At 36.5% G+C, this 26102-nt stretch overlaps 1 protein-coding gene across 1 annotated transcript in view; it reads right to left on the reverse strand.

The window, feature by feature from the left end:
- Positions 1 to 8060: 8060 nt before the first annotated feature.
- Positions 8061 to 26102, reverse strand: part of LOC307152184 (uncharacterized protein) — a 93914-nt gene continuing 75872 nt past the window's right edge. The window contains exons 16-42 of the mRNA XM_079860598.1: positions 22219 to 22269; positions 22044 to 22091; positions 21895 to 21945; positions 21758 to 21808; positions 21577 to 21627; positions 21408 to 21458; positions 21236 to 21286; positions 21056 to 21106; positions 16420 to 16470; positions 16283 to 16333; positions 16102 to 16152; positions 15923 to 15973; positions 15760 to 15810; positions 15580 to 15630; positions 15405 to 15455; positions 15197 to 15228; positions 14918 to 14995; positions 14613 to 14799; positions 14361 to 14477; positions 14056 to 14237; positions 13785 to 13946; positions 13503 to 13709; positions 13193 to 13425; positions 13041 to 13107; positions 12862 to 12953; positions 12611 to 12773; positions 8061 to 8483 (exon numbers count right to left, since the gene is read on the reverse strand). Of these exons, the coding sequence (XP_079716724.1) occupies positions 8424 to 8483; positions 12611 to 12773; positions 12862 to 12953; positions 13041 to 13107; positions 13193 to 13425; positions 13503 to 13709; positions 13785 to 13946; positions 14056 to 14237; positions 14361 to 14477; positions 14613 to 14799; positions 14918 to 14995; positions 15197 to 15228; positions 15405 to 15455; positions 15580 to 15630; positions 15760 to 15810; positions 15923 to 15973; positions 16102 to 16152; positions 16283 to 16333; positions 16420 to 16470; positions 21056 to 21106; positions 21236 to 21286; positions 21408 to 21458; positions 21577 to 21627; positions 21758 to 21808; positions 21895 to 21945; positions 22044 to 22091; positions 22219 to 22269 (2342 nt within the window). The 3' untranslated portion in view covers positions 8061 to 8423. The remainder of the gene's footprint in view (positions 8484 to 12610; positions 12774 to 12861; positions 12954 to 13040; positions 13108 to 13192; positions 13426 to 13502; positions 13710 to 13784; positions 13947 to 14055; positions 14238 to 14360; positions 14478 to 14612; positions 14800 to 14917; positions 14996 to 15196; positions 15229 to 15404; positions 15456 to 15579; positions 15631 to 15759; positions 15811 to 15922; positions 15974 to 16101; positions 16153 to 16282; positions 16334 to 16419; positions 16471 to 21055; positions 21107 to 21235; positions 21287 to 21407; positions 21459 to 21576; positions 21628 to 21757; positions 21809 to 21894; positions 21946 to 22043; positions 22092 to 22218; positions 22270 to 26102) is intronic.

The following is a 26102-nucleotide window of genomic DNA, read 5'->3' on the forward strand; positions in this document are numbered from 1 at the left end:
CGTTAGTTGAAATTGCCCCCTTCGTCCGTTTGAGACGCCAAGAGAAGCCTGGCTGATATGTTCCAGGTTAGAAAAACAGTCCGTGGTGAAACGGGCAGAGCAACTAACAACTTCGAATTAAACTGTAGCGGTATCAGATTATAGATAGATCTGCCATTTTCCCTATGATCCTCCTGCTTGTTTCTTCACCTGCAGAACTTCTGATGATTCGGCTGCGCAGTTCCGCCTGGCACTGAGCATGGGCTGGCATATGCAAATTTTTAGAGGCGTACATATTAATGATCCCAACTGTTGCGTCACAGTTGGTGTTATGTGGAGATTCGCCTGTTTTTCAGGGGTGTTTTTCAAAAACGAGATTTAAATAAGAAAGGGAAAACTATGGTGTTTGAGACTCACTGTATGTCATGTCCATGTACTGAACCCTTGTTATTTAACTATGCCAAGATAAATTCAATTTCACATTCTAGGGCACCTTTAAGCAATTTTGAGCGTGGAATGGTTGTTGGTGCCAGACGGGCCGGTCTGAGTATTTCACAATCTGCTCAGTTACTGGGATTTTCATGCACAACCATTTCTAGGGTTTACAAAGGATGGTGTGAAAAGGGAAAAACATCCAGTATGCGGCAGTCCTGTGGGCGAAAATGCCTTGTTGATGCTAGAGGTCAGAGGAGAATGGGCCGACTGATTCAAGCTGATAGAAGAGCAACTTTGACTGAAATAACCACTCGTTACAACCGAGGTATGCAGCAAAGCATTTGTGAAGCCACAACACGCACAACCTTGAGGCGGATGGGCTACAACAGCAGAAGACCCCACCGGGTACCACTCATCTCCACTACAAATAGGAAAAAGAGGCTACAATTTGCACGAGCTCACCAAAATTGGACAGTTGAAGACTGGAAAAATGTTGCCTGGTCTGATGAGTCTCGATTTCTGTTGAGACATTCAGATGGTAGAGTCAGAATTTGGCGTAAACAGAATGAGAACATGGATCCATCATGCCTTGTTACCACTGTGCAGGCTGGTGGTGGTGGTGTATGGTGTGGGGGATGTTTTCTTGGCACACTTTAGGCCCCTTAGTGCCAACTGGGCATCGTTTAAATGCCACGGCCTACCTGAGCATTGTTTCTGACCATGTCCATCCCTTTATGACCACCATGTACCCATCCTCTTAATGGCTACTTCCAGCAGGATAATGCACCATGTCACAAAGCTCGAATCATTTCAAATTGGTTTCTTGAACATGACAATGAGTTCACTGTACTAAAATGGCCCCCACAGTCACCAGATCTCAACCCAATAGAGCATCTTTGGGATGTGGTGGAACGGGAGCTTCGTGCCCTGGATGTGCATCCCACAAATCTCCATCAACTGCAAGATGCTATCCTATCAATATGGGCCAACATTTCTAAAGAATGCTTTCAGCACCTTGTTGAATCAATGCCATGTAGAATTAAGGCAGTTCTGAAGGCGAAAGGGGGTCAAACACAGTATTAGTATGGTGTTCCTAATAATCCTTTAGGTGAGTGTATGTTAATGTGTCATGGACCATGTAACACACAATTTGGCACTGTCACACAATATTTTTCCTGCAGCATATTTCCATTGACAAGCAAGTGCATTCAAAGCCTTGGGAAATTAACCACTTTTGAAGACATCTGACTGAAAAAGCTTCCACAACAAACCAGTAATTGATAATTATGTCATTGTCAGTAAATGTCTAATCATATTACTTTTTACCATAATAAAGGTGTCTTATAAACACAATCCGCAATACAATATATATTAAAATGTCATGGATCCAATAAAGCAAACACTGTTCATCATAATGGTGACTTCCAATGAATCATTTTCAATAAAACATCCACATGCCTGTATATACCACTGTTAATTCTGTGTATATACCACTGTTAATGAAATCTCTGAAGAGCAGATCTTCAGAGATTTAATGTCTTCTTTTCTCTTCAGTTGATTTCATCCTAGACTGTGGTTGAAGTCAGTTGTAGTTCTTATGTTTCTCTTTCCTTCAGTGTTTCTGCTCATTATCAGCATCTGTCTTCAATAATTGTACAATCATCACTCAGTTAATCACTAAATTATTTCATTAACATTTAACACCGCTTCTGTGTGACTTTTAACACCCCGTTGGTGATCCTCAGATAAACACCGGGGAATTTACATGTCAAAAGTTTTAGAATATTTCTGAAAAAACACAAAAAATATGCTGCCCTGAAGCGATGTGTTCAACGTGCGGTTCAACCTGTTCGGTCTCCACAAGTACTTCTTTGGAAGTTTCGCTAAAAAACCGCAGCATTTTTATCATTTCTTGTAAGTTTACATATTCTCTCACATATGGAAAACTACATGATTATTTAATATACAAGTAAATATATAAAACTTATTGATCAATTGACCCTTTGCTAAGCTCCGTCCCTTAGTTTCTGTCATTTGTGTGGCTAATTATTGGCTATATGATATTTACTTATTACGTATATATTTACATTATGTTTTGTTTCTTTGCAGGTCATGGTAATATTAATGATATTCAGTATTTCGCATTATTGTTTCACTTATATTTGTTCAATAAACAGTGTGTTGGGTCACCAGTCCTGAAGAAACCTAATGACAAACACTGATCTCCTGTTTTCTTATGTCTAGACTCTCAAGTTCATTTAATGATTTATTAAACACTCATTCAAAGTTACTTTCATCCACTGAATGCACAAACAAATCTTCCTGTTCCTGACAGAGATAAATGATGATGCTATTTCGACATCACATTCATTATTCCATCACAATTCTCTTACAAAATATGACAGAAAATTTTAGAGAATAATCCATAGCAAGAAGTGGCAAACTTACTTTATAGATTTAACCCTTATAATGTAGTTTTCAGGTATAAATCAATGTATTAAGGTTGATTCAGTGACATTACATCATATTTTTTGATATCAATAAAATCATTTATTTTAGATGTTACCATTTTTAGGTACATTTACATTTTTTTGAGTTTTCAGAGAAGGGCAGATGTTTTTTATGCTAATTTTAGTTGTGTGAGAGCAGTGGATTGGCTGCATGAGCTCAGAGCTCTCCTGTAAGGCCGTACATATGCAAATCACAGTCTGATCACACAAGATAAAGACTGGTGAAGATCTGATGTCTCCAGATCATCTCACCGGCTGAAACGAATCAACAAACTATACGAGCCATGGATTCTAATAAACACAAGCATGCCTGTGGGAAATGCAAGGCTCATTGCAATTCCAAATGCAAATGTTCTTGTCATGAAACAGCATCTGAAGGAACAGTGGAAGTGGACCCTGAATCGGCCTGTGATATTCTTGTATGCTGTACTGATTTGATTGACTGCAGTATTATGTGACAGTTTGCAGGACGTTCTTCAGACAGGTGAGAAACCTTTGTTTGTTTGAAAAACATGTGCGTCCTAAAATATGGACATTTTCTTAATTGTTCTGCAGATTAACCTTTAATCCATGTTCATTGAAATAAAAAGCAAATAGTGTTGTAAATGTCTAGTCAAGTCACAAGCAGTGTTCAGGGAGTCATCCGTCATTGATGGTACATGTTTGGCACTCTTTACTGCCATGCATTTCACAATTTTTCTTTGCTGTTCATTCCAATCAAAAGTTGACGTTTGTCCAACATTGGAGCTTGGACCTGAATATCATTTTCAACCCAAATCCAACTTCTGACCAAAGTTGGACTCTACATGCAGAAAAACCTTTCTTAATTCTTAGAAATCACTCACATCTGTAAAAAGAATTTACATGTTTCTGGAGAAAATATCTTCATTTAATTATATTGTTCTCATTCCATTGGCATAAGCATTATGTTTTGTTATAGTTCTGATTTAAAACAATAATAATAAAAAAAAGCTGATGAAGTAAGAAAAACAAACATAATTATATTGATATATTCTCTGAAAAAATGTTTTAGAAGTAAACTAACTTTGTGAAAGGATGCAAGAAGTGAGTAAAGATGTTTAAATCTTTTTACTTTTAAAACAACATTTAATGTCAATCAATGTTTTTTTTCAGAAGTGTTTAATCTGTCCGGAGTGAATGGATTTGTGGAGACGCTGCAGCGTTCAGGACGAGTTTCAGATCCAGAACATCATCAACACAAAGACAACAGAACTACAAACTACAATCAACATCAGGACGGCTTTAGTGTCATTATGAATGTTAAACATCATAAAGACAATGTTATCCGTACATACAAATACGGTTCCAACTAAATAAACCAAAAAAACAAATCAATGCAAAGATGAAAATGTCTTACAGTAATGTCTGAATATAACTCTAGAGAAAGTGTGAGAGGAACTAAAAATACTCTGACATAAACTGGTATTACGCAATAATTTCCATAGAAAATAGTTTGAATTTCACATGAAAACGAGTCTGAAAACATTCTTTAGCTGTAGTGAGAAATCAACGTCTTCATCTTTCTCTCCTTTTGGTGGATGTTTCATTTGACAGATTTGGTTTTCTTGTTTAGTTAGTCATATTTTAGATCATGTAGTCGATGTGATGAAAACTTGTATTCAACAGTTGAGTTCTGTAGTTGATAATTATGATAATTTTGAGTTTTCCAGGATAACAATGATATTAAGAGACACTTCTAGCAGATTTGGTGGTGGTCAAATGATGAACAGATGCTGATCAACTCCTGTAAACTTTTATCTGGTGCTGGTGTTTGTACTGTATACATTTGCACTCGTGACTTTCATTAAACAGTATGAATTTGCAGTTGGTTATTTGTCATCACTCTTATATTACTTTGTAGAATAGTAAGCATATGAGAAAGTGTAACCCAGGTTAGGAAACTGAGCCTTGGGAGTATGCCAAAGTTAACCCTAAAAGCCTAAATAAGGAATTCATTATTATAGAAATCAAGGATACACACAGCAAATCCCCAGTGTTAAATTAACTCTGCTCAGAGCACATATGGACCCAGTTTGTGGTCTTTATAACAGTTTTTTTACCAAAACACACAATGTGTTGCAAAGAAAGCCAGAAACGAAAATGATTAGGTGATATAGTTTACAGCATCATAATGTAAAAATAATTAACTGTTTTCTCTGACTAAAAGTGGTTATTTGTTATTAAAATATTATTTTCACCAACAATAATTTTGTGTCACAGATGAGACAATCTTAATTATGAAATGAGAATTATTATTATTTTTTTTTTAATTAATGGGAAAAATCTTTAGACACACACACACACACACAGACATCAAGAATTAGCATACGAATCTCAACAACTGTGACATGCTTCCTGCTGCAATGCATTCTGGTAGGTACCATAGTAGGTCCCAGCATGCATTGCAGCATGAAGCATGTCACCATTGTTGAGATATATGTATGCTGATTCCTGATGTCTGTTTGTTTCTTAAAAAAAAAAATAAAAAAAATGATTCTAGCAATGTATTTCAAAAAACATGTCTGATCTGTGGCAAAAAAAAAAGAAAAAAAAAAAGGGCCAAATCATCTTTTAATAACAAATTATAACTTTTGGTCAGTGCTAAAAGCAGTGTTGAAGTTAATGAGATAATTAAGTGATGATTGAGCATTATTGAAGACACCTGATGTTAACAAGCAGAATCACTGAAGGAGAAAATCACAAATGTTAAGTTTTGGTGATCAGTGTTTGCTTTATTTGGGCTCTTGACCCTTGCATTTTTAACTTTAGATTTTTGGCTGCTGTAACTGAGCCAGATGAACAGCCAGATGAACAAAGTGAAAAGGTGAACTGATGGTGTTGGTTATGTTTTAATCTAATAATTTATTGACCTGAATCACAACTTATTTAGAGCCTATTTTCTGAGTTAGGTTGACTTTATTGATTATAGCAGCACTGTCCTTGTACAGAATAATATTTGTAGAATTTTCAATGTAATCCAAAGCAGGGACGTGCACAGACATTTTGAGGGGCAGGGGCTCAAGTGAAATAAAGGGCACTTCTCATAATTCCGTATTTTTTTTCTTTTTTTAAACAAAAAAGTATATATATTAACGCAACTCTGACTTCCTTTTTAAAAAATTAATTTAAAAAGTTAATTAATTTTATCTTCCTCAAACTCATGCAATTGTTTCATTTTCAAAAGATGTCTACAAAATAATCAGTTCACACAGAAACCATGGTCTCCTTAGTATTCACTAGGTTTATAGAGCAGCAAAGGAAACCATTCCACAATGTGCATGTTTTGAAAACATTTTCAATGCTACTAGTTAGTATACTGTATATTTATTAATTGTTTAAATACTTTTTGTTTCACAAGCAAAATAACTTTTTAGCTTCACACAACCAAGCATCAGAATACTGAATTGCCTTAATGTTTTAATCAAATACATTAATATTATTATTGCTATGCATGTACACACACAGACACATACACAATAACTGATGGTGACTGACATGGACTTAGTTTCACATTTGAGGAGCAGGGAGGACTATCATCAAATAAAACCTTCAAAATCCACATTTAGATGGAGTTTGTTTTAAACCTACTACACTCTTAAAAATATTCTGTGGCTTAGTAAATATTACAGAAATATTTAACTTTATTAACTTAATAAAATCTCTGAAAATCTTACTTGATTGTTTGAATTAAACTTACCAAAATAATTAAGTAAAAATTCAATAAAAGCCAATGTCATGTATGTATTTGTGGTTATATGGAATACTATTTTATAAAGGTTTAGAGGAAATAAAAAAAAAGTTAAATTACTCATAAATAAAAAGTTAATTTATAAATATTGTTATTTTTAATGTTTAATGTTAACTTATTTCTACACAAGTTTTATTGATTAATGTACCAGATGCAGTTACTCAGATTTACTACATTTTTTAGATTGTATCCTCCATCTGTTTGCATCTGTAGATTTCTTCTAAATTCACCAATTTAGATGTCTAAATTTCAGGGGGAAAGACTCTTGATGTAAGTCATTAACTGGGGACGTTCTGTATGCAAATTAGGCGTCAACTAGTTAAAATGCGCACATTTGCATCTAATTGACAGGGCAATGCAGGTAAATAGGATAAACAAAATAACTAAAGCATATCACCTGGTGGTGATGTATGCTTATTTTATTACTAACTTATTTCATTACATGGCTTGGTTGAATTCCAATGTAGAATGCGGTCTGTTATTTCTTGATATCAGACCGCTGTGCGGAGTATAACAGACCGTTGCCATGAAAAACAGAGCGTTGCTATGGACTCTAACCGTAGAGACGGAGCGTACTATTTTCTTTAGCGGAAGCAATACAATCGGGTTTTAATCGGGAGAGAGGGAGCGCTTCAGAACTCCTGACCTGATATTTAGATATACTATTCTTCAATAAATATATTTGTTTGACAGGGAAGCTGTACGCAAACAGGAATATATATTATTTTTCAAAAAAAAAAAAAAAAAAAAAGCACCCCAGAAAAAAGGGCACTTTCTCTCCAGGAATAAAAAGGGCAGGTGCTCAAGCCCCCTTTGATGTCTATGTGTGCACGTGCCTGATCCAAAGGATCTCTTAAAAGTTGTTCAGATCCATTACTCACACCACTCCACAAACGCATTTGTGGAGATGCACTATATAAAGTCTCATGGTCTTACAGTGATCGGTTCCCTTGCTCTAGCTCTAGCAACAGCTGGCAGGTCCATTTCCAAAATAAAAACCAAAAGAAGGGGCAAAAATCACTTCTATTGGTCCACTGGATGCTTCTGTAACATTGTATGGCTGCGCACAAAGAAAAAAACTCAAAGAATAGTCTTTAATTTTGCCAGTATTTTACCGTTAATTTTCAGGACAATTTTTTACTGTGTAGAATATTCTTCTCAATCCAGAGTCAGTCTATTATGGAGCATTTTTGTTGTGGAACGTAAAAATAAATAAATAAATAAATTTCAATGCAATTAGAGATTTTTTGTAATAAAATTACATTCAAATACTACAGGAAAACCTGAACAAAAGCAAAATGTAATCTATTAATTTGTGTTTAAATACACAATTTAAGCCAAATGAAAATACAGAGACATTAGCTGTTCATTGAGTTACTTTTATAGTATATTTTTAAATGTATATCACAATACCCATAAAACCTGTGGTCCTGCATCCTGAAAATACATTTTGCATTTATATGACATATTAAGTATGAGGTGTATGAATATTTAAAATAATATACTGTAAAAATTGTCCTTACAGAAGAAACAGTCAGCTTTCTGAGCTTGACAAACAAAAATACAATTTATAACATAACTGATAACATAATATAATAAATAACTGATTCCATCATTTAAATTCATTTGTTATTTCCCTTTACAATGCACACACAAATAGTTTTCAGTTTTTTTTGTTGTTGTTGTTGTTTTTGCCAACATTTACAAATATTTAAGTTTAGCTGTAGTCCTCAGTGTTGTTTGGATCCACAGCAAAGACTTCTGAAGAACTTCATGTACTGCTGTCTAACCTGGACAAGAATGACACAAGATGAGATGAAACTCATGAACCGTAATGGAGTTTGTTTATATTAAACAGGTAAGAAAAGAGACTAGATTTGCATTTTTAGATGTGTTTCTTACGGTGACGCATTGCTGCCACATACATATTAGTTTTTCCACTCAATTATGTCGTAATAATGAGATCTTATGTCGCTAAAAAGACATATTTTCTTGTAATAATGAGATGCTATGTCGTTAACAATATATTTTCTTGGCCTTATAAGGACATGTGTAGTCATGTACAAAATATGCCTTTATCCACATAAAATTGATAGCCTATCATGTCTTTATCACACTTCTACGTTCAAAAAGCTGAAGCAAATAGTAGCAGCCCCCAATCAGAGGCGAACCTACACTGAATGGGGGCCCCAGGCAAAATTAATCAATGAGGCCCTTTTTTAAAATATATTTTATATAGGCCTATACGTTTTTTTTATTTTTTTTTATACAATATATTATATATAAGATTTATTTTTGTTAATAGGCTATATCTTCATTACCTAGAGATATAATTAAACAAAAAGTAGTCAAACACATCTAACAGAACATAGCCTAAGTTGTTTATTTTTTTACAACATTGTGTTCTTTTTTTCTTTTTTTTTTTAATTAACGAAATGTCAATCTTCGTCTTTATAACAGAAGATACAATACAATACAAAAGTCTTCAAGATACAGCCTACAATCTTCACATGTAGTCTATAATGGATTGTCACCTTATAAACAGTCCTTTGTGTGGTGGAATAAGCAATGCTATACAGAAATATATGGTTAGTATCTTAATTTAAACCTTATTTTATTATTTTATCAGTTCATTAACTATGCTAACTCAACTAATTTAATGTAAAAAGCTGGATACTAATTACTAATTAAATAATGTCAACTATTAAATGTAGGCTATTGATTAGAGTTGCCATAAACTAAAGATTTTTCTAGACTAGTAGTCATTCATTTAAGTAATTAGGACTAATCGCACATTTATATTCAATCCTGGGTGCATGTAGGCTATAGCCTATATTCCGCGCTCAAGTGCATGCATAAATCTTGCCGCAAAGCACCGGCAAAAGTAGGCTAATGATAATAAATGTGTCTGAAAAAATAACAAAGCATTTTAAATGTTTATTAATGAACTAGTGTTTTCTAAATCAGTGTAGGCTGCAAACATATCTCCACACATCTCCGCTGTAAAGTAGATGCGCCTTTCATAAGGACAGGATTACATCAGATGGTACTGTACGTATTTGCTTCCGATTGGATTTTTTCGTTGGTGGACATTTCTTATAAGATTTATATAGATAGCTATAATTCTCATGTCTGTGAGACTTGTCTATACACTGTTTTTCAGTTCATTTTTGAGACGCGCTCAAATTCACGGAGACCATGAAAGCGTGCCCTGTTCATTTTCTTTTATTTTACAAAGGCACAACGTTTTCTTGTTGTTGTGAGTTTACACAAATAAAAGTAGTTGTGACTGATGTATTATTCTTTTCTGTATGACCAGAAATGATTGAGTATTTAAATTTTTTTCCACTGTTAATAGGAAAATGCGAGTGATCACGCCGGCGCCTCCATGTCATGGTGGTTAGCATTTGCTTTAGTTGTGCTCTTGACCCTTGACTCTTTAATATAAAATTTTCTCTGGCTGCTATAACTGTGTGTTTATAAAGCACATGTGTTGTAGCTAAAAAAGCCATGAGATCAGGAGATGTTGGCTGTTTATTGATGATGATGATATCATCATGTAAATGCCTAAACCACTGATCATGTTCCGTGTCTAATGTTTTGATTATATAGGACTTGTGGTTTTTATGTTGTATTATAATAGAATCCATTACATTTTACAGCATGAGAGCAGTGTTGTTTATCAAATGATTTTAAAAACATTTTAGTGCATTAAACTCTTTCCTCTACATTATTACTTCGCCATCAAGAATCAGTGTATGACTCTCAACAATGGTGACAATCAATGAAATGCTTCATGCTGCAGTGCATGCTGGGTACCACCAATCAAAACTCACCCACATCTCCCAGCATGCATTGCGGCTTTAATAAATTATGCAGCTGGAGTTGATCTGATTATCTGTATATTTTGTTTGATTGTCACCATTGTTGAGATTCATATGCTGTTTCTTGATGTCTGTGTGCGTCTAAGTAATGCCATAGATTAATGTTTTTTGTATATTAAAGAGTCAAGGGTCAAGAGCACAACTAAAGCAAACGCTAACCACCATCATGGTGACTTTAAAATGCAAAATATGATTTCATTAAACTGGAAATTAAATAAATTAAATCTGGTTAGTTTTAAGTGAAGCTGGTAATAAGTGTACATTTCACCTTTTTGTTTGGCAAAATGACATCAGCAGAGGTCAAAATCTTGACATCAAATTGACATCGACACTTTGACGTCAATATGACTTTCATTTTTGACCTATTTCGTGACGTAATTTTGACATCAATGTGATGTCATATTGATGTTAAATTGACATCAAATGCCCACTGGGAAGTATGATTTTTGTTTTGCATTGAATACCATTTAAAGGATTTGCTGTGCACCGCAATGCCATCCTCCCACAGAAAGACACGTTAAGAGCCACCTTTATTTTCTTTATAATAAAGGGTTTCTATGGGAGGAAAATGCTTAACGTGAAATTAAATGCGTTGCGTTCATATTCTGGGCTCATCTGCTTTTCTGTAGGATAGTATGGTTTATTAATAAGGTGTGTACAGCATTTGATCTTTATCACTGAAGTAGCCTAACATTAAGCTTTTTCTTTATTATAAGGGTTTTCTATGGGAGTAAAACGCTTAGCCTAATGTGCAATTAAACGCAATGTTCGTATTCTGGGCTCATCTGCTAATCTGTAGTAATGAAAATATGTCATTTTAATGACATAACATCTTGTTATTACGACATATTATGTCGTTTTAACGACATATCTCGTTATTACGACATAATTCGCTCCATGCACGGCGACCGTCGACGTTCGAAATTGAGTGTGTGGGCCAGTAGTTCCGGTGACCTGACAGTGAGAGCGAGAGACAACAGCGACCGAGTTCCATTACCACAGAGATATTTTTTCACAATGAGTCTTTTTAGGATTCAAGAGAGGTGACTTGCCTATCAGAGGGTGACAGCCTCAGCACTTCATCGTTGTGTGCCGTTATGTGCCATTTTGTCACGTTACAACAGAGAAGTCATCTTTCATGCATTCCCCGTTGACGCTGCGGTACGGGCCGAGTGGATGCAGAACATCCGGAGGGATGACTTCAACCCGACCACATTTTTAAATGCATATCATTTTCAGTGTATTTCACCTGTGTGTTTCTATGCTTTCTATTACTGCATTTATTGTGTGCAAGTGAGATGAGTAAAGATCTGTTTCATAAATCATTATCTATCTGGAGTTTATAAGCAGCACATACAGTATTTTACTACGTGTAAAATATACACAAACTTACCTATATTCAATTGTTTGTGGTACCTACAGTTAAAAATGTAAATGTAAAATATGTGATGATAATATTGATCGAGCAACTGATGTAAGTAAGTAAAAATATATGCGCAGAATTGAGAAAATAGTATTTATGGAGATAAATTGTAGCCTATCACAGGGCAAACGTGAATGTTCACGGTGCATTTTATGCAAACAACTCTAATCGTAGTTGTAACTCTATATTTACAGTAGGCATAATTGTCATTGCGTATGTGTATGCAGCATGAGTCAAATACAATCTTCTGTTCGTGAACAGTTGTATTTCATTCATTAATCTGACTATGCATCCGTGCATTTAATTGCCATTGGCTCGTGTGATAGTAATATGGATCTTAGTAGTATTTTAAGTGATAATTGATTCTATAAACAACTATAAAAGATAATTTTCGGCTTTCTCCGGCTCCCTGCACCGGGCGTAATGCGAAACCGGAAGTGTCTACGCGTACACTCGCAGATCTGAAATCCAAAATAGCGGCCACGGGCAACTAGCGAATTGAGTGGAAAAATAATATGTATGTGGCAGCAATGCGTCACCGTAGTTTCTTCCTTATACTGTCTCTGGAGACACTGAAATGGTTTACTTAGTAGGATGTATAATATCTGACCTCATCATTGAGTACACAATAGATCAGGAAGATGAAGGTTCCCTGCTGGGAGTTCAAGATCAGGAAGAGGATCTCCAGCTCCTTCCTGCCATTAGTGAAGAAACCCAGAATCCAGGAGCAACCAAGAATCACAAACTGAGCCAGTGTTTTAAATACCATAATCCTGCAGAGAAACAGAAAAAAGAGACTTAATGTGTCTTACTTGACTATATGTTCTTTTTTTAATAGAGCAATTCAATCATGTTTGTTACTTGGTTTGTTTCATCTGTGAAACTTCAGCGTTCAGATTTTTGAGAGTTGAGTTCAGATGGATGATGATCTTGATGAAAAGAATTGTGTTTGACTGCAAAGTAAAAAAAAAATTAATTAATCCAATTGTTTTCCATTTAATACAAAGTCATGAGCAAAATTAAACGAGAAATGTGTTTACTGATAGAATCATGCAAACCGGTCCCAGAAAACTCCAGATAAAACCTTCATCGATTTTAATCCAGCACCTGTTTGGAGGAAGATATAGCCAAATAATCAATGAACAAACATGGATGAAGATTTTGAGCAATGAGTCACTCAAATTAAACTCACTGTTCACTTCCGTAGCCTTTAGGACCCACCACAGCAGACATGCCCACCACAACCAGAGGAACCGTATATCCAATCACACACAGGAATTCTCTGCTAAGCACCTCCCTATTAATGGAGCTGATCTGTGATAGGTTCTTCACACAGATGAAGAGCAGCACAGCTTCAATGAACATCCACACAAAGCCGGAGAGGAAGAGGAAGTGCAGCACACCTGATATCACGGCACACAACACCTGGAGATCATGAGAGACGGTTATGATGATTCTCAGTGAGACTGTGCTGAGCTGTAGGGCTCCTTCATCATTCTCACCTGATGAGGGCGTATGAGGCTCAGGAACTGTTGTGTGAGCAGGAACAGAAGGTGAGCCAACAGTAGACTGATGCAGATGTTGATTCGAGCCACATTATTTACTCTAGGACTCCACTGACAAAGGGCAAAGGTCAACAGGGCCAAACTGAAGAACACCAGCCCCACGATCACACACACCAAATTCAACAGGTCCAGCGGTGGGTCGCTCTGAGAAAACATGTCAGAGTACATGAGTGCCAAATCTGTGCTGTTCTTCAATGCTCACTATAAATGTTCTCGTACCTCTGGTGGACGGCTGGTTTGCATGATGAGAGCGAATGTGGACAGATGAACACAGGAACACACAGTGTAGCTGCTGTTGGTCTCTAAAACAGAACAACCATCTACAATCCACTCGCTGATATTCCAGTACACACAGGACAGAGAACCGATGGGGTCAAACTCCTGCAAAAAGAAGAAAGAACAGGCAGAAAATATAACAACACTGAATATTAGATGTTTCCAGATGTTCATCAGTTCTCAGGTTGGACAAAAACACATTTCAGTCTCTCACTCTGATGTGTTTGAGGGTGAAGTTGACTGGTTTGGTGAGTTTAGTGTTGGTGGTTTTGGGAAGAGTAGCTGAGATCACAGTGGACATCATGGTTTTAATCGTGTCATTTGATGTGTTGAAGAAGTCGGGCTTCAGTAGATTCTCCATTGTGTTATAACTCATGAAACCCACAGCAGCTGATCCTGTGTGACACAAACAGAAGCTTACATGCAATAAACCAAATCAACGTTCTTTTTTATTGTCATTAGTGATGTCTCTTTTATAGTTTTCTTGTTCATTTAATCAAACTAAAACCTGTCACATACTGTCATCGTTGTTCTTGGCAATCCCAATGAGATCAATGTCCACAGAAGAATTTGTCGTATTAAGTCGAGGAATTTTATCTAAGGTTGCATTTGGTCCAACGATGAAGACTTCAACCTCTGATTAAAAAATACAGTTACTGTATGTAATGGAATCCGTATTAACAATTAGGCCATCTAAAAAAGTCAAAAGGTCCTCTACTGAGCACATTAAGTCAGTAATTTCACAGTATTCTTAGTTTGGTTTTCACTTACCCACAGTGTCAAGATAAAAACTGACATTGGCATATGTGTCTGTTGGCTTCACCAGCATGGACACCAGCTTCTCACTGGCTTTCAACACACGGTTTCCATCTGACACCAGTTTATTTGGGTCAGCAGATGATGACACTAAAACCTTCTCTGATGCGTTGAGGACCATATTAAAAATTGTTTTCACATCCTATTTTAGTAATCATATAAATAGGATTATTTGTAAACGTTGAAACAAAAGAAAGCATTGGCTACAGGATAATTTATGGAAGTGACAAATAATGATTATTTTGTCATTTTTGTCTTACGGTCAAGGGGAGCACTTCATCTGTAATGTTCTCTATCCGGTCAAGAAGATTTTCTACACATCGCCCTGTGGTCTGACTCTGAAATCACAATTGAGCTTTAAAAATAAACTGAAAACTGAACATGTGTGCACTGTGGAGTATTTGAAGTCAAATGAAAGTTAATTGCTCTAATATTCTACTACATATTATAAACAACAACACTGACAATAATACAAAACAGTACACATTATTTTGCATTATTGAGCTGTTGTTACAGAAATTTACCCTGCAACAACTTACATTGCATTCGTCCTGCAGTGTCATAATCAGACCTGGAATGAGAAAAGTCTTATGAAATCATTTTAAATTTCTTTCAGAATAAAATTCCTTTTAAATTCCTTCCCTTTCATTTGAGTGGGACTGGGTGATGTTGTGGTATTCTCCGTGAAGACAATTGTTAAGAGGAGCTGCTTTTGAGAGCTACATTTCAGTCCGGCAACATGCTCACCTGCAGTAGAGGGACTGATAGATGTTGTGGAAGACATTGTCAGCAAATGACCTGTAAAATTTACAAGATGGGAAGAGATGCCAAGTCCTATTTTAAGGAACTTCTTTGTTCTTCATGAAGACATTAATTATGGAGGGTTGCATTTTAATATCACAGTCCAGTACAACATCCTCACCTGTAGAAGTAGAACTAGTAGATGTTGTGGAAGTGACCGGCTGTAAAGACACTGAAAGAAAAACATATGGAAACAGATGCTAAATCAGACTCAAAAGCTGCATTTCAGTGTTCTTTATGAAGATAATTATTAATAAGGGCTTCTGTTGAAAGCTACATTTCAGTCCGGCAACATGCTCACCTGCAGTAGTGGGACTGATAGATGTTGTGGAAGACATTGTCAGCAAATGACCTGTACAATTTACGAGATGGAAAGAGATGCCAAGTCAGAAATTAAATTCTGTGTTCTTCATGAAGACATTAATTATGTAGGGTTGCATTTCAATATCAGTCCAGTAAAACACCTGTAGTAGTAGAACTAGTAGATGTTGTGGAAGTGACGGGCTGTAAAGCAACTAAAACAATAACAGATGGAAACTGATGTTAGATCATATTCAGATGCTGAATTATTTTGTTCTTCATGAAGACAATTATTAAGAGAATCTTTTTTGAAAGCCACATCTTAGTCCAGCAACACATTAACCTGAAGTAGTGGAACTGGTCGATCCTGTGGAAGTGACAGGGAGTAAAGAAACTGAAAACATAACAGATGGAAACATGTTAAATTATACTCAGATGATGAAATACTCGTTCACCAAGAAGAAAATAATTTTTCTTTTTTTTTCTTTTTTTAAAGGTCACATTTAGTCTAGAATCATCCTCACCTGTAGAAGTAGAGCTAGTAGATGTTGTGGAAGTGACCGGCTGTAAAGCAACTGAAACAACAGATGTTAAATCAGACTCAGATGTTGAATTGCTGTGTTCTTCGTGAAGCCACATATTAGTCCAGCAACACATTCACCTGAAGTAGTGGAACTGGTAGATGTTGTGGAAGTGACAGGCAGTAAAGAAACTGAAAACATAACAGATGAAAACAGATGTTAAATCAAACTCAGATGTTTTACGTAAATCCCAGCCACCGCGCTAGCCATTATTTTTAATTGAAGGTTACGTAGGCGCGTTATCCAAGTATTAATCGCAAGGATTGCCCCTTATACTGGGAGCAGAATGTATGAGGCGTTTCTGTGAGGTCATATTACACGATTTCAAAGAACAACTGTGGATTCAGAATTTCCGGATGAATAGTTCAAAAAGAATAATGCATATTTTAACAATTAAATTTGTCTCATATCTTCTGTGTAAACAAACCGCACCTTCTTTAAAGAATGATCATGTGAAGAAATATAGCTGCAAGCAGCAATTACTGGGGCCAAGCACAATCAGATGACAAGACATGCCAACATTGCTGAAAGTGTCAGACCAACTGCGACACTGAGCAATTTAAAGACATTAAAGAGGATTTTAGGAAAAATGCCTGAAAAATCATAGAAACAGTAAATAAAAATATGATTTAATGGATTATCACTTTCGACCAATAGGTGGCACAGTTACAAAACTGATGTGATGTGGTCAGAGTGAAGTGACAATGACACATACAAACTTTGGTGTCAATATGTCAAGGCATTGCAGAGATAAAGCCTGAATAGTGCTATTAGCATCATGCCTCAACTTTGCTGCTGCGCTATACGAAAACGGTTTCGTCTATCGACACGAAATCCATAACTTTTAGTCGGCACGGTCTGGAAATGATACGATTCGATTTTGGTGAAAATCGGACAAACGGTCTAGGAGGAGTTCGAAAAAGTAGGTTTTGACTGAAAATCAAGATGGCGGACAGGTATCTATGTTCTCGGTTTGACCCAAGGAATCTATTAAGACCAGTGGCATTTCAATAGCCAGATTTATTCAAAAGTTATTAGCCTTTTTGGAAATTTTGTTATAACTTTTGACCACTAGGTGGCGCTGTTTCAAAATATTTTGAGTACCTTCAGGGGATGGTGTTGTTGGCACATTCTGAGTTTCGTAATATTACACCAATGCATTTGTTTAATATAGCATTTTATTTCACAAAATTGTATTGAAGTCAATGGGAATTTCATGTTTTGTTCTATTATAGTGCCACCAAGAGGCTCAGTCACACCATTTTTTTTATGTGTCCTCAGAGTGAGCCCATACATATGTGTGCCAATTTTGGTGAAAATATCTCAATTCACTTCAGAGTTATATACATTTATATGAAAAAACACATAAAAAATGACTGACACATGACTTTGATTGAATTTTACTACCCCTTACTATCAATATTTTTGCATTTGGGCATTCGCATTTAGTTATCGACCTATGTTTTCAAACTTCAGACGGTGGTTTCGTCTCGATCGGACTAGCGGTTTCGAAGATATCGCCAAATGTTTTTTAAGCGCTAAATCACAACGCTACACAAACCGTAAGGCGAAACCTAGCATGTTTGGTATCGTAGGACTCGGCAAGGTTTCAGGAGTCTAATTAGATGAGTCTCGTGAAAATAAGTCGACCACACCCAAAGTTATAAGCATTTGAAAAAAAATAATTCACCACTAGGTGGCGCTGTTTCGAAACTTCTCACACTACTTCAGGACATTGTGCTGATGACCCATACCAAGTTTCGTAACAATCCGCTCATGCGTTCTTAAAATACAGCATTTTAGCCCAAAATTTAAAATGGCCGACAGTCAAAATGGCCGATATGGTAAAATTGGATATCAGTCGAATCGGCATGTTGCCCTGAATCTAATGAGACCAATTTTATGATTTTTGGACAAACTGTTCAGAAGTTATAAGCAAAAATATAAATTTTTCATATCTCCGGACCAGTAGGTGGCGCTGTGCCGAAACGCAGCATGTAGCCTCAGGTCATGCTTGTGATGACATGTACCAAGTTTGGTCTGAATATGATAAACCGTTGCGGAGATACACACTTACGACTGTTTTTGCAGGCGCTACGTAAAATTTGTTCGCGTGTTTATCGAAAACGGTTTGACGAATCAATTTGAATTCCATAACTTTTGGTCAGCACTTCCTGAAGATGATCTGGTTAAATTTTCGTGCAAATCGGACAAACCATCTAGGACGAGTTCGAAAAAGTAGTGTTTTAAAAAAATTCAAAATGGCGGACATATTTTTATGACGGAAAATGACGTCATAGGGTGCAATCGAATCGTCATGAGCTCAGGAATCAGAGGAAAAACGAATTTTGTTGATTGGCCTTACTGTTCAAAAGTTATTAGAAAAATATTAGTGAAACTTTGGACAGGTGGTGGCGCTAGAGGGATTGGTTTTAAGACACCAAATTTGCTATGGTGACTTTTCAGTCTGTCCTCTATCAGGGTACCAAATTTCATAACTTTCCCGCAAGCGGTTCTATGGGCTGCCATAGACTCCCAGTCGGAAGAATAATAAAACCTTCGGTGCTTGGCCCCTAATAATAATAAGAACGCGAACAAAAACAATAGGTGCCTCCGCACCTTCGGTGCTTGGCTCCTAATGATGCCAGGTGACCTGTAAATGCGAAAAAACCTGTTTCCATTGCATTTTTGCTAAGTATTCCTTTTTCGAATTGCCTGAAAAACCACCTCATGTGAGCGTTAAAACCTTTTCGCGATATATGGGACTTTTTGCGAAATTACGTGTTTCCATTGGTCGTATGTTCAATTTGCATTATTAATTTGCGCAATTTTAAGGATAATGGAAAAGCAGCTACTGTGAACCAGTATAGAGAATCGAACCCGCGGAGCTGGGCTGCGTTCTCCGATAACGTTGTCTCTTAGCGCGCTACGAAGACTCAAAAGGTACACCTTAACTACAGGTATACATTTCCTACGTGTGTTCTCCGAACTATACCTTAGGATGTTGCTTAAAGTAAACCTTCTTAAGTTCGACCTTAGCAGGCGCTGTCCATGGTGGAGGCGCTGAATAGGTTGATATCGATGCCTCGATGATCGATTGTACGCTCTTTCCTTCACAGCGGTATAGGTAAAGTATTGAGAAAACAATGTTCTTTATAAAGAAGCGTTTTAGAAATAGAACAAACTGAATTTATCTGGGCTCATTGAAATATGTACATGCAGAAATAAATATGAGTATGTGTTTATAATTTAGCAAGTGTGCAATCCCAAACCCTCACGGCCATAAGTGTGTTAATGTTCTCCACAACGTATGCTGATTATCCACCAGCCATGTAGTTGACATACACTAACTGGCTCCGCGGACGGCGCCGTCTTTGATTTAAAACAAGTACTCGCTGTCTTGCTGCCATAGCTATAAAGTTTGTGTAAACTCATCTTTCTTTATATAGACTCCTAAGCCTTTTCTGTCAAATGGTTCGCCAGCTGATGTGCCTTAGGATAGTAATTAAAAAAGCTAACAACCATTAGTGTATGGAAACTTTATTAATGAAAACACTTCCATACACTGGGTGTAGGCTATAACAACTTAAGTATTTTATGTGTAAAATTTTAAAGTAAAGAAAAAATGTATTTTTTATACTACATCAGATTTTATATTAAATGTTCATATAAAATTTTCTATGTGTAATTAAACTGCGATGTAAAAAAGCTTTTTGCTTAGTGGTGGCCACTAGCGGTATGAACCGTCAGCAGCGATAAGGTATAGCTAAGAGCGCTCCAGACCAACCTTACGAACGTATGACTTAAAGAAGGTATACTTAACTAAGAAGGTTTCGGAAAACACGTATTAACGATAAGGTACTTCTTAAGGTACAACTTAAGAACGACGTAGCGTTAAGGTAGTTTCGGAGAACGCAGCCCTGATCATGTGCTGATCGCGCGAAGTGCGCACTTATCTTTGCACAGCACAAAACAGACAGTCTTTTAATAAGGACAGTCTTTTCGTGCTTTGATTTTAGTTCGATTTCAGAAATGCCGCAAAACTCAACATTAAAGACTTTTTATGTTATTATGAGAAGTTTAAATCTATTTTCGGGTCACCACAGTCTACTTAATGAATGGTAGGTACTGAAATCTATTTGTGGTGGTCAATGTTGATATTGTGGCAGGCCACCACAAATAAATCAATGTATGGGAAACACTGTGTTAAAGCTACACTGTGTAGGATTTACTCCCATCTAGCGGTGAAATTGTATATGACTACCAACTGAATATTACTTTCTAGCCCCTCCCATTCCGAAGGCGTTTTAACTCCTATGGTGGCCGTATTATTTCAAATCTGCCGGCAAACGCGAGCAAATCTCCCTCTCGCATTCGTCACGGTGCAACTGAGTGTAAAAACGCGAAAGGCGAAGCTTGTATGTCCCTCTTTGTCTAATGTATTTTCAAGATGGATGCGCAACATGGCTTCCACCATTCGAGCGACTCGCTCGTATGTATTCTAAATAGCAGATTATACACTTACGAGAATACTTAATTAGTTGGTTGAAGTGATTACACATTAATGAGAACGTATAATTTTGAAATAACTCATCATCTTAAAAAATCATCTTAAAATATTACACAGTGTAGCTTTAAATCAAACTCAGATGATGAACTGTGTTCTTCATGAGGGTTTCTTTTAAAAGGCCATATTCAGTCTAGAGTCATCCTCACCTGTAGATGTAGAACTAGTAGATATTGTGGAAGTGACCGGCTGTAAAGTAACTGAAACAATAGCAGATAGAAATAGATGCTAAATCAGACTCAGAGGCTGAATTACTGTGATCTCAGTGAAGACAATTGTTAGGAGGAGCTGCTTTTGAGAGCTACATTTCAGTCCGGCAACATGCTCACCTGCAGTAGTGGGACTGATAGATGTTGTGGAAGACATTGTCAGCAAATTACCTGTACAATTTACGAGATGGAAAGAGATGCCAAGTCAGAAATTAAATTATGTGTTCTTCATGAAGACATTAATTATGTAGGGTTGCATTTCAATATCAGTCCAGTAAAACTTCATCCTCACCTGTAGAAGTAGAACTAGTAGATGTTGTGGAAGTGACGGGCTGTAAAGCAACTAAAACAATAACAGATGGAAACCGATGTTAGATCAGATTCAGATGCTGTACTTCATGAAGACAATTATTAAGAGAATCTTTTTTGAAAGCCACATCTTAGTCCAGCAACATATTAACCTGAAGTAGTGGAACTGGTCGATCCTGTGGAAGTGACAGGGAGTAAAGAAACTGAAAACATAACAGATGGAAACATGTTCAATTATACGCAGATGATGAAATAATCGTTCTTCATGAAGAAAATCATTTCTTTCTTTTTTCGTTTTTTTAAAGGTCACATTTAGTCTAGAATCATCCTCACCTGCAGAAGTAGAGCTAGTAGATGTTGTGGAAGTGACCGGCTGTAAAGCAACTGAAACAACAGATGTTAAATCAGACTCAGATGTTGAATTTCTGTGTTCTTCATGAAGCCACATATTAGTCCAGCAACACATTCACCTGAAGTAGTGGAACTGGTAGATGTTGTGGAAGTGACAGGCAGTAAAGAAACTGAAAACATAACAGATGAAAACAGATGTTAAATCAAACTCAGATGACAGTGAGGGGTTTATTTTATAACTCTACATTCAGTCTAGAATTATACTCACCTGTAGATGTAGAACTAGATGTTGTGGAAGTGACCAACTGTAAATAAGCTGAAACAATAAAAGATGGAAACATGTTAGATCAGATTCAGATGCTGAATTACTGTGTTCTTCATGTAGACAATTACTAGGAGGAGCTTCTTTTGAAACCCACATTCCAGTTTGGCAACACATTCACCTGTAGTAGTGGGACTGGTAGATGTTGTGGAAGTGACCATGTGTAAAGGAACTGAAACAATACAAAACAGAAACTGTCATTTTGTGAAACTGGGTTGGGTGGACCTCGGTCCCTTCTGGGCCATGCAATCGATACACCTGTGAGCTTTAATTTTGACGTAAACTGCAGTCAAGCTTTTATTTTGGCGGAAAGCAATTTTACATTATAAATCTAGTGAAATGCTGTAATCGTCAATTATGCAAATGTGAAAATAATGCGTAACTGGTGCCCTCTACATTCCCAAATGTATGCTAAATTCAACTCATGCACAGATGGAGTTCACTGCATTCATTAGTTGCATGTACATTACAGATATGCGCAAAACTTTTGTGATATTTTCTAAAGGTCGATACAAAATATTGCGAAATGACAGCGTTTCCATTAACTGATGTTATACAACTAAAATGTGATTTTTTCCCTCTCGCTATCAGTGATTCCAAAAATCATGGTGATGGATATAGGTTTACGTAAATCCCAGCCACTGCACTAGCCATTCTTTTTAATTGAAGGTTACGTAGGCGCGTTATCCAAGCATTAATGGCAAGGATTGCCCCTTATACTGGGAGCAGAATGTATGAGGCGTTTCTGTGAGGTCATAGTACACGATTTCAAAGAAGAACTGTGGATTCAGAATTTCCGGATGAATAGTTCATAAAGAATAATGCATAGTTTAAAGGGGGGGGTACAATGGTGTTTCATGTATTCAGAGTTGTTTACAGTGTTAAAGAGATGGATTCTCATGCTTAACATGGCCAAAGTTTTTTAAAAATATTTTGGATGAATAACGGAGAATTTCTGTGCCGAAAATCTTACTTCCGGGTTGGTACAAGTTTCGGCTGGTTTTTTTTCGACCGTGGATCTAATGACGTAGACCAGAGTGGAACTCCTTATATGAGCATTTCTCTCGGAAAAGCTCGCCCGCGCACACGTCGACCAGAGGAGAGCGAGACCGCGCACATCAACGCGCTTCAACAGGAAATCATCGGCAGCGCTGCATAGTGTCTCCAAACAAAGTGTGTTTTTGGATGTAAGGGAAAGCTTACCATGTTCAGCTTCCCAAAGAACCCAGCGTTAGGAACAATGGATGCAGATTGTTTTTCCGGGGCAAAAACGAGTTGTGTAGACTGTTTGTTCCCTGCATTTCGACGATGAATGTTTTATAAACAAAGCCCAGATCGACGGATTCTCTCTATGGCTCTGGCTTCGCCCACAGGGCCCGCCTCCAGACGCTCGGTTTTTTCCGGAAAGACTCGGTACAGCCTATCTTTCTTTTATAAATATAATAAAACTAAAGACTTTTTGGAGATATGAAGGATGCAATACTACTCTATAGGTACTCAAGATTAACAGGAGATTGAGTGAAAATGAGCATTTCACCCCCCCCTTTAACAAATAACTTTGTCTCATCTTCTGTCTAAACATACCGCACCTTCTTTAAAGAATGATCATGTGATGAATGATGCCAGGTGACCTGTAAATGCGAAAAAAACTGTTTCCATTGCATTTTTGCTAAATATTCCTTTTTCAAATTGCCTGAAAAACCACCCTTGAAATTGTGCAAATTAATAATGCAAATTGAACATACAACCAATGGAAACACGTCATTTTGCAAAAACTTTTAAAAAACGTTAAAACTTTTCCCGAGATACGGGAGTTTTTGCAAAATGACGTGTTTCCATTGGTCGTATGTTCAATTTGCATTATTAATTTGCACACTCTCAAGGGTAATGGAAACGCAGCTACTGTGAACCGGTATTGAGAATCGAACCCGCGGAGCTGATCATGTGCTGATCCCGCGAAGTGCGCACTTATCTTTGCACAGCGCAAACAGACATCCTTTTTAATAAAGACAGTCTTTTCGTGCTTCGATTTTAGTTTCACTGTTAGCCCTTGCTGTAAAAAAAGGCGTAATTCTGACAATATCATACCATTTTCCATTAAAACAGTAATATACCGTAGAAAACAAAAATAGCCTACAGGAATATACTGTGAATTAACAGTGCTCAAAATCGACACTAAGAGGCTGTTTTCCCAATCACACCCTATACCCTCATTCACTATTCCCTACAGTAGTTCACTAATATAGTCCCCTTGACAGAGTGAATGAAAAGAAGTGAGTGAATTGAGACACTGATGAACACCTGATAAGCAGAATCACTGAAGGACAGAGAAACAAGAACAGAAAAAAGAGAAACACAAAAACTACAATTGACTTCCGGCAACACTGAGTGTGAAACCAGTTTACAAACCAGTTTACGATTATTTCTTTCATACATGTACAAAAGTTCTTGTTGAGAATTAACAGAGATTTAGTTAATAATAAAGTTTGTTGTCACCATGATGGAGATCAGTATTTGCTTTAGTTGGTCTCTTGTCCCTTGACTTCTTCCCCATTCATCTCTCTCTGACTGCTGTAACAGTGAGTTTATAAAACACATTTGTTATGGCAGGAAAAAGTCAAGAGGAAATTGATCAGGTGTTTTTATTCTTTTGAGATGATGTTACAATCATCTTGGATTATCTGATTTTCAGATTTTTCCTGTATATATTCATTGAATTTATGGGTATGTCATATTTAGCATAAATCTGTGTATCTACAAAATGAAATCAAAATTTCTGTAATCATGTCTTCTGAAAAATAACAATCATATAGTGCATAAAATTTTATTTTACTCCTGCTTGACTTAGACACACACAGACATCAAAAATCAGCACATGAATCTCAACAATGGTGACAAGTTTCATGTCGCAATGCATGCTGGGTTCCAGGATAATATTAAACTCCCAGCATGCACTGCTGCATGAATAAAAAATGTTTTGCCACCATTGTTGAGATTAATGTGCTAAATTGTGATATCTCTGTGTTTCTATTATATAGTGTAGCTTTTTTTTTTGGTTTATGCATGATGTGTTAAAAAAAAATGAGTCATAGCAATTTATTGCTGTAGTTTCACAGTGGTGCTAATGTAACACTTTTGATCGAGGATAAAACTCTGAATGAATAAGAATTAATTCCTTAGTGAATGAACCTGCAATATGATGAATTTGTCACCATAAGCATTACAACCGCAATCATTCATAAACTGTGTGCGCACAAGTGTGACTTGCAAAAACACAGTAGCACAGTAGCAAAAGAAAAATGAATGTTTTAGCATCAGCATCCCTACTAAAGCAAGCACTGATCTCTATAACGGTAACTTCAAACAAACATTTTCAATTAAACATCTTAATAACAACTTCTGTAGATGTATGACAGAAATAAAGTCATACTGGTAATAATAAGTGTAATAATGTGTAATGGCTGGAAGTCAGTCGTAGTTATTGTGTTTCTCTATTTTCTGTTCTAACAGCAGGTGTTCATCACTAATGCTCAACAATCACTTACATATTCCCTTAATTATCTCACTGCAACACTGTCTCAATGTTACTTTTACTCTTTGTAGTGTGGATTTCCCTGTGGGGTTGAAAGGGTTAACAGTGTAAGATAAAAAGTCACACCCACAAAATGTATTTTAACAGTAATAAACTGTAAGTTATAAAACTGTTTTATACTGGCAACACTGTTGCCAGTAGTTTACTGTAAAATCTAGTTTTTTGGGTCACCATTGTGCAGAAGAGTAGAGCCTGTGCTTCAGTCCAGGAGAAGATCTACAAACATTGATGAAACGCTGCATGTTGCTTTATTTAACAGGCGGTGACTGTGTAGTTGCTGGTCCAGTGGAAATCTCTTTATTTACCAAAACTTTTTTTGTGGTTTCAAATGAAATAAGTTCACAGTAATACTTTTAAATGACAGTTGGTTAATTTAAGACAGTCGGTTTCTGCAAATGAAATTAGTTAACTCG

This window comes from Squalius cephalus, assembly GCF_949319135.1.
Source record: "Squalius cephalus genome assembly, chromosome: 2".
NCBI classification, from domain to species: Eukaryota; Metazoa; Chordata; class Actinopteri; order Cypriniformes; family Leuciscidae; genus Squalius; species Squalius cephalus.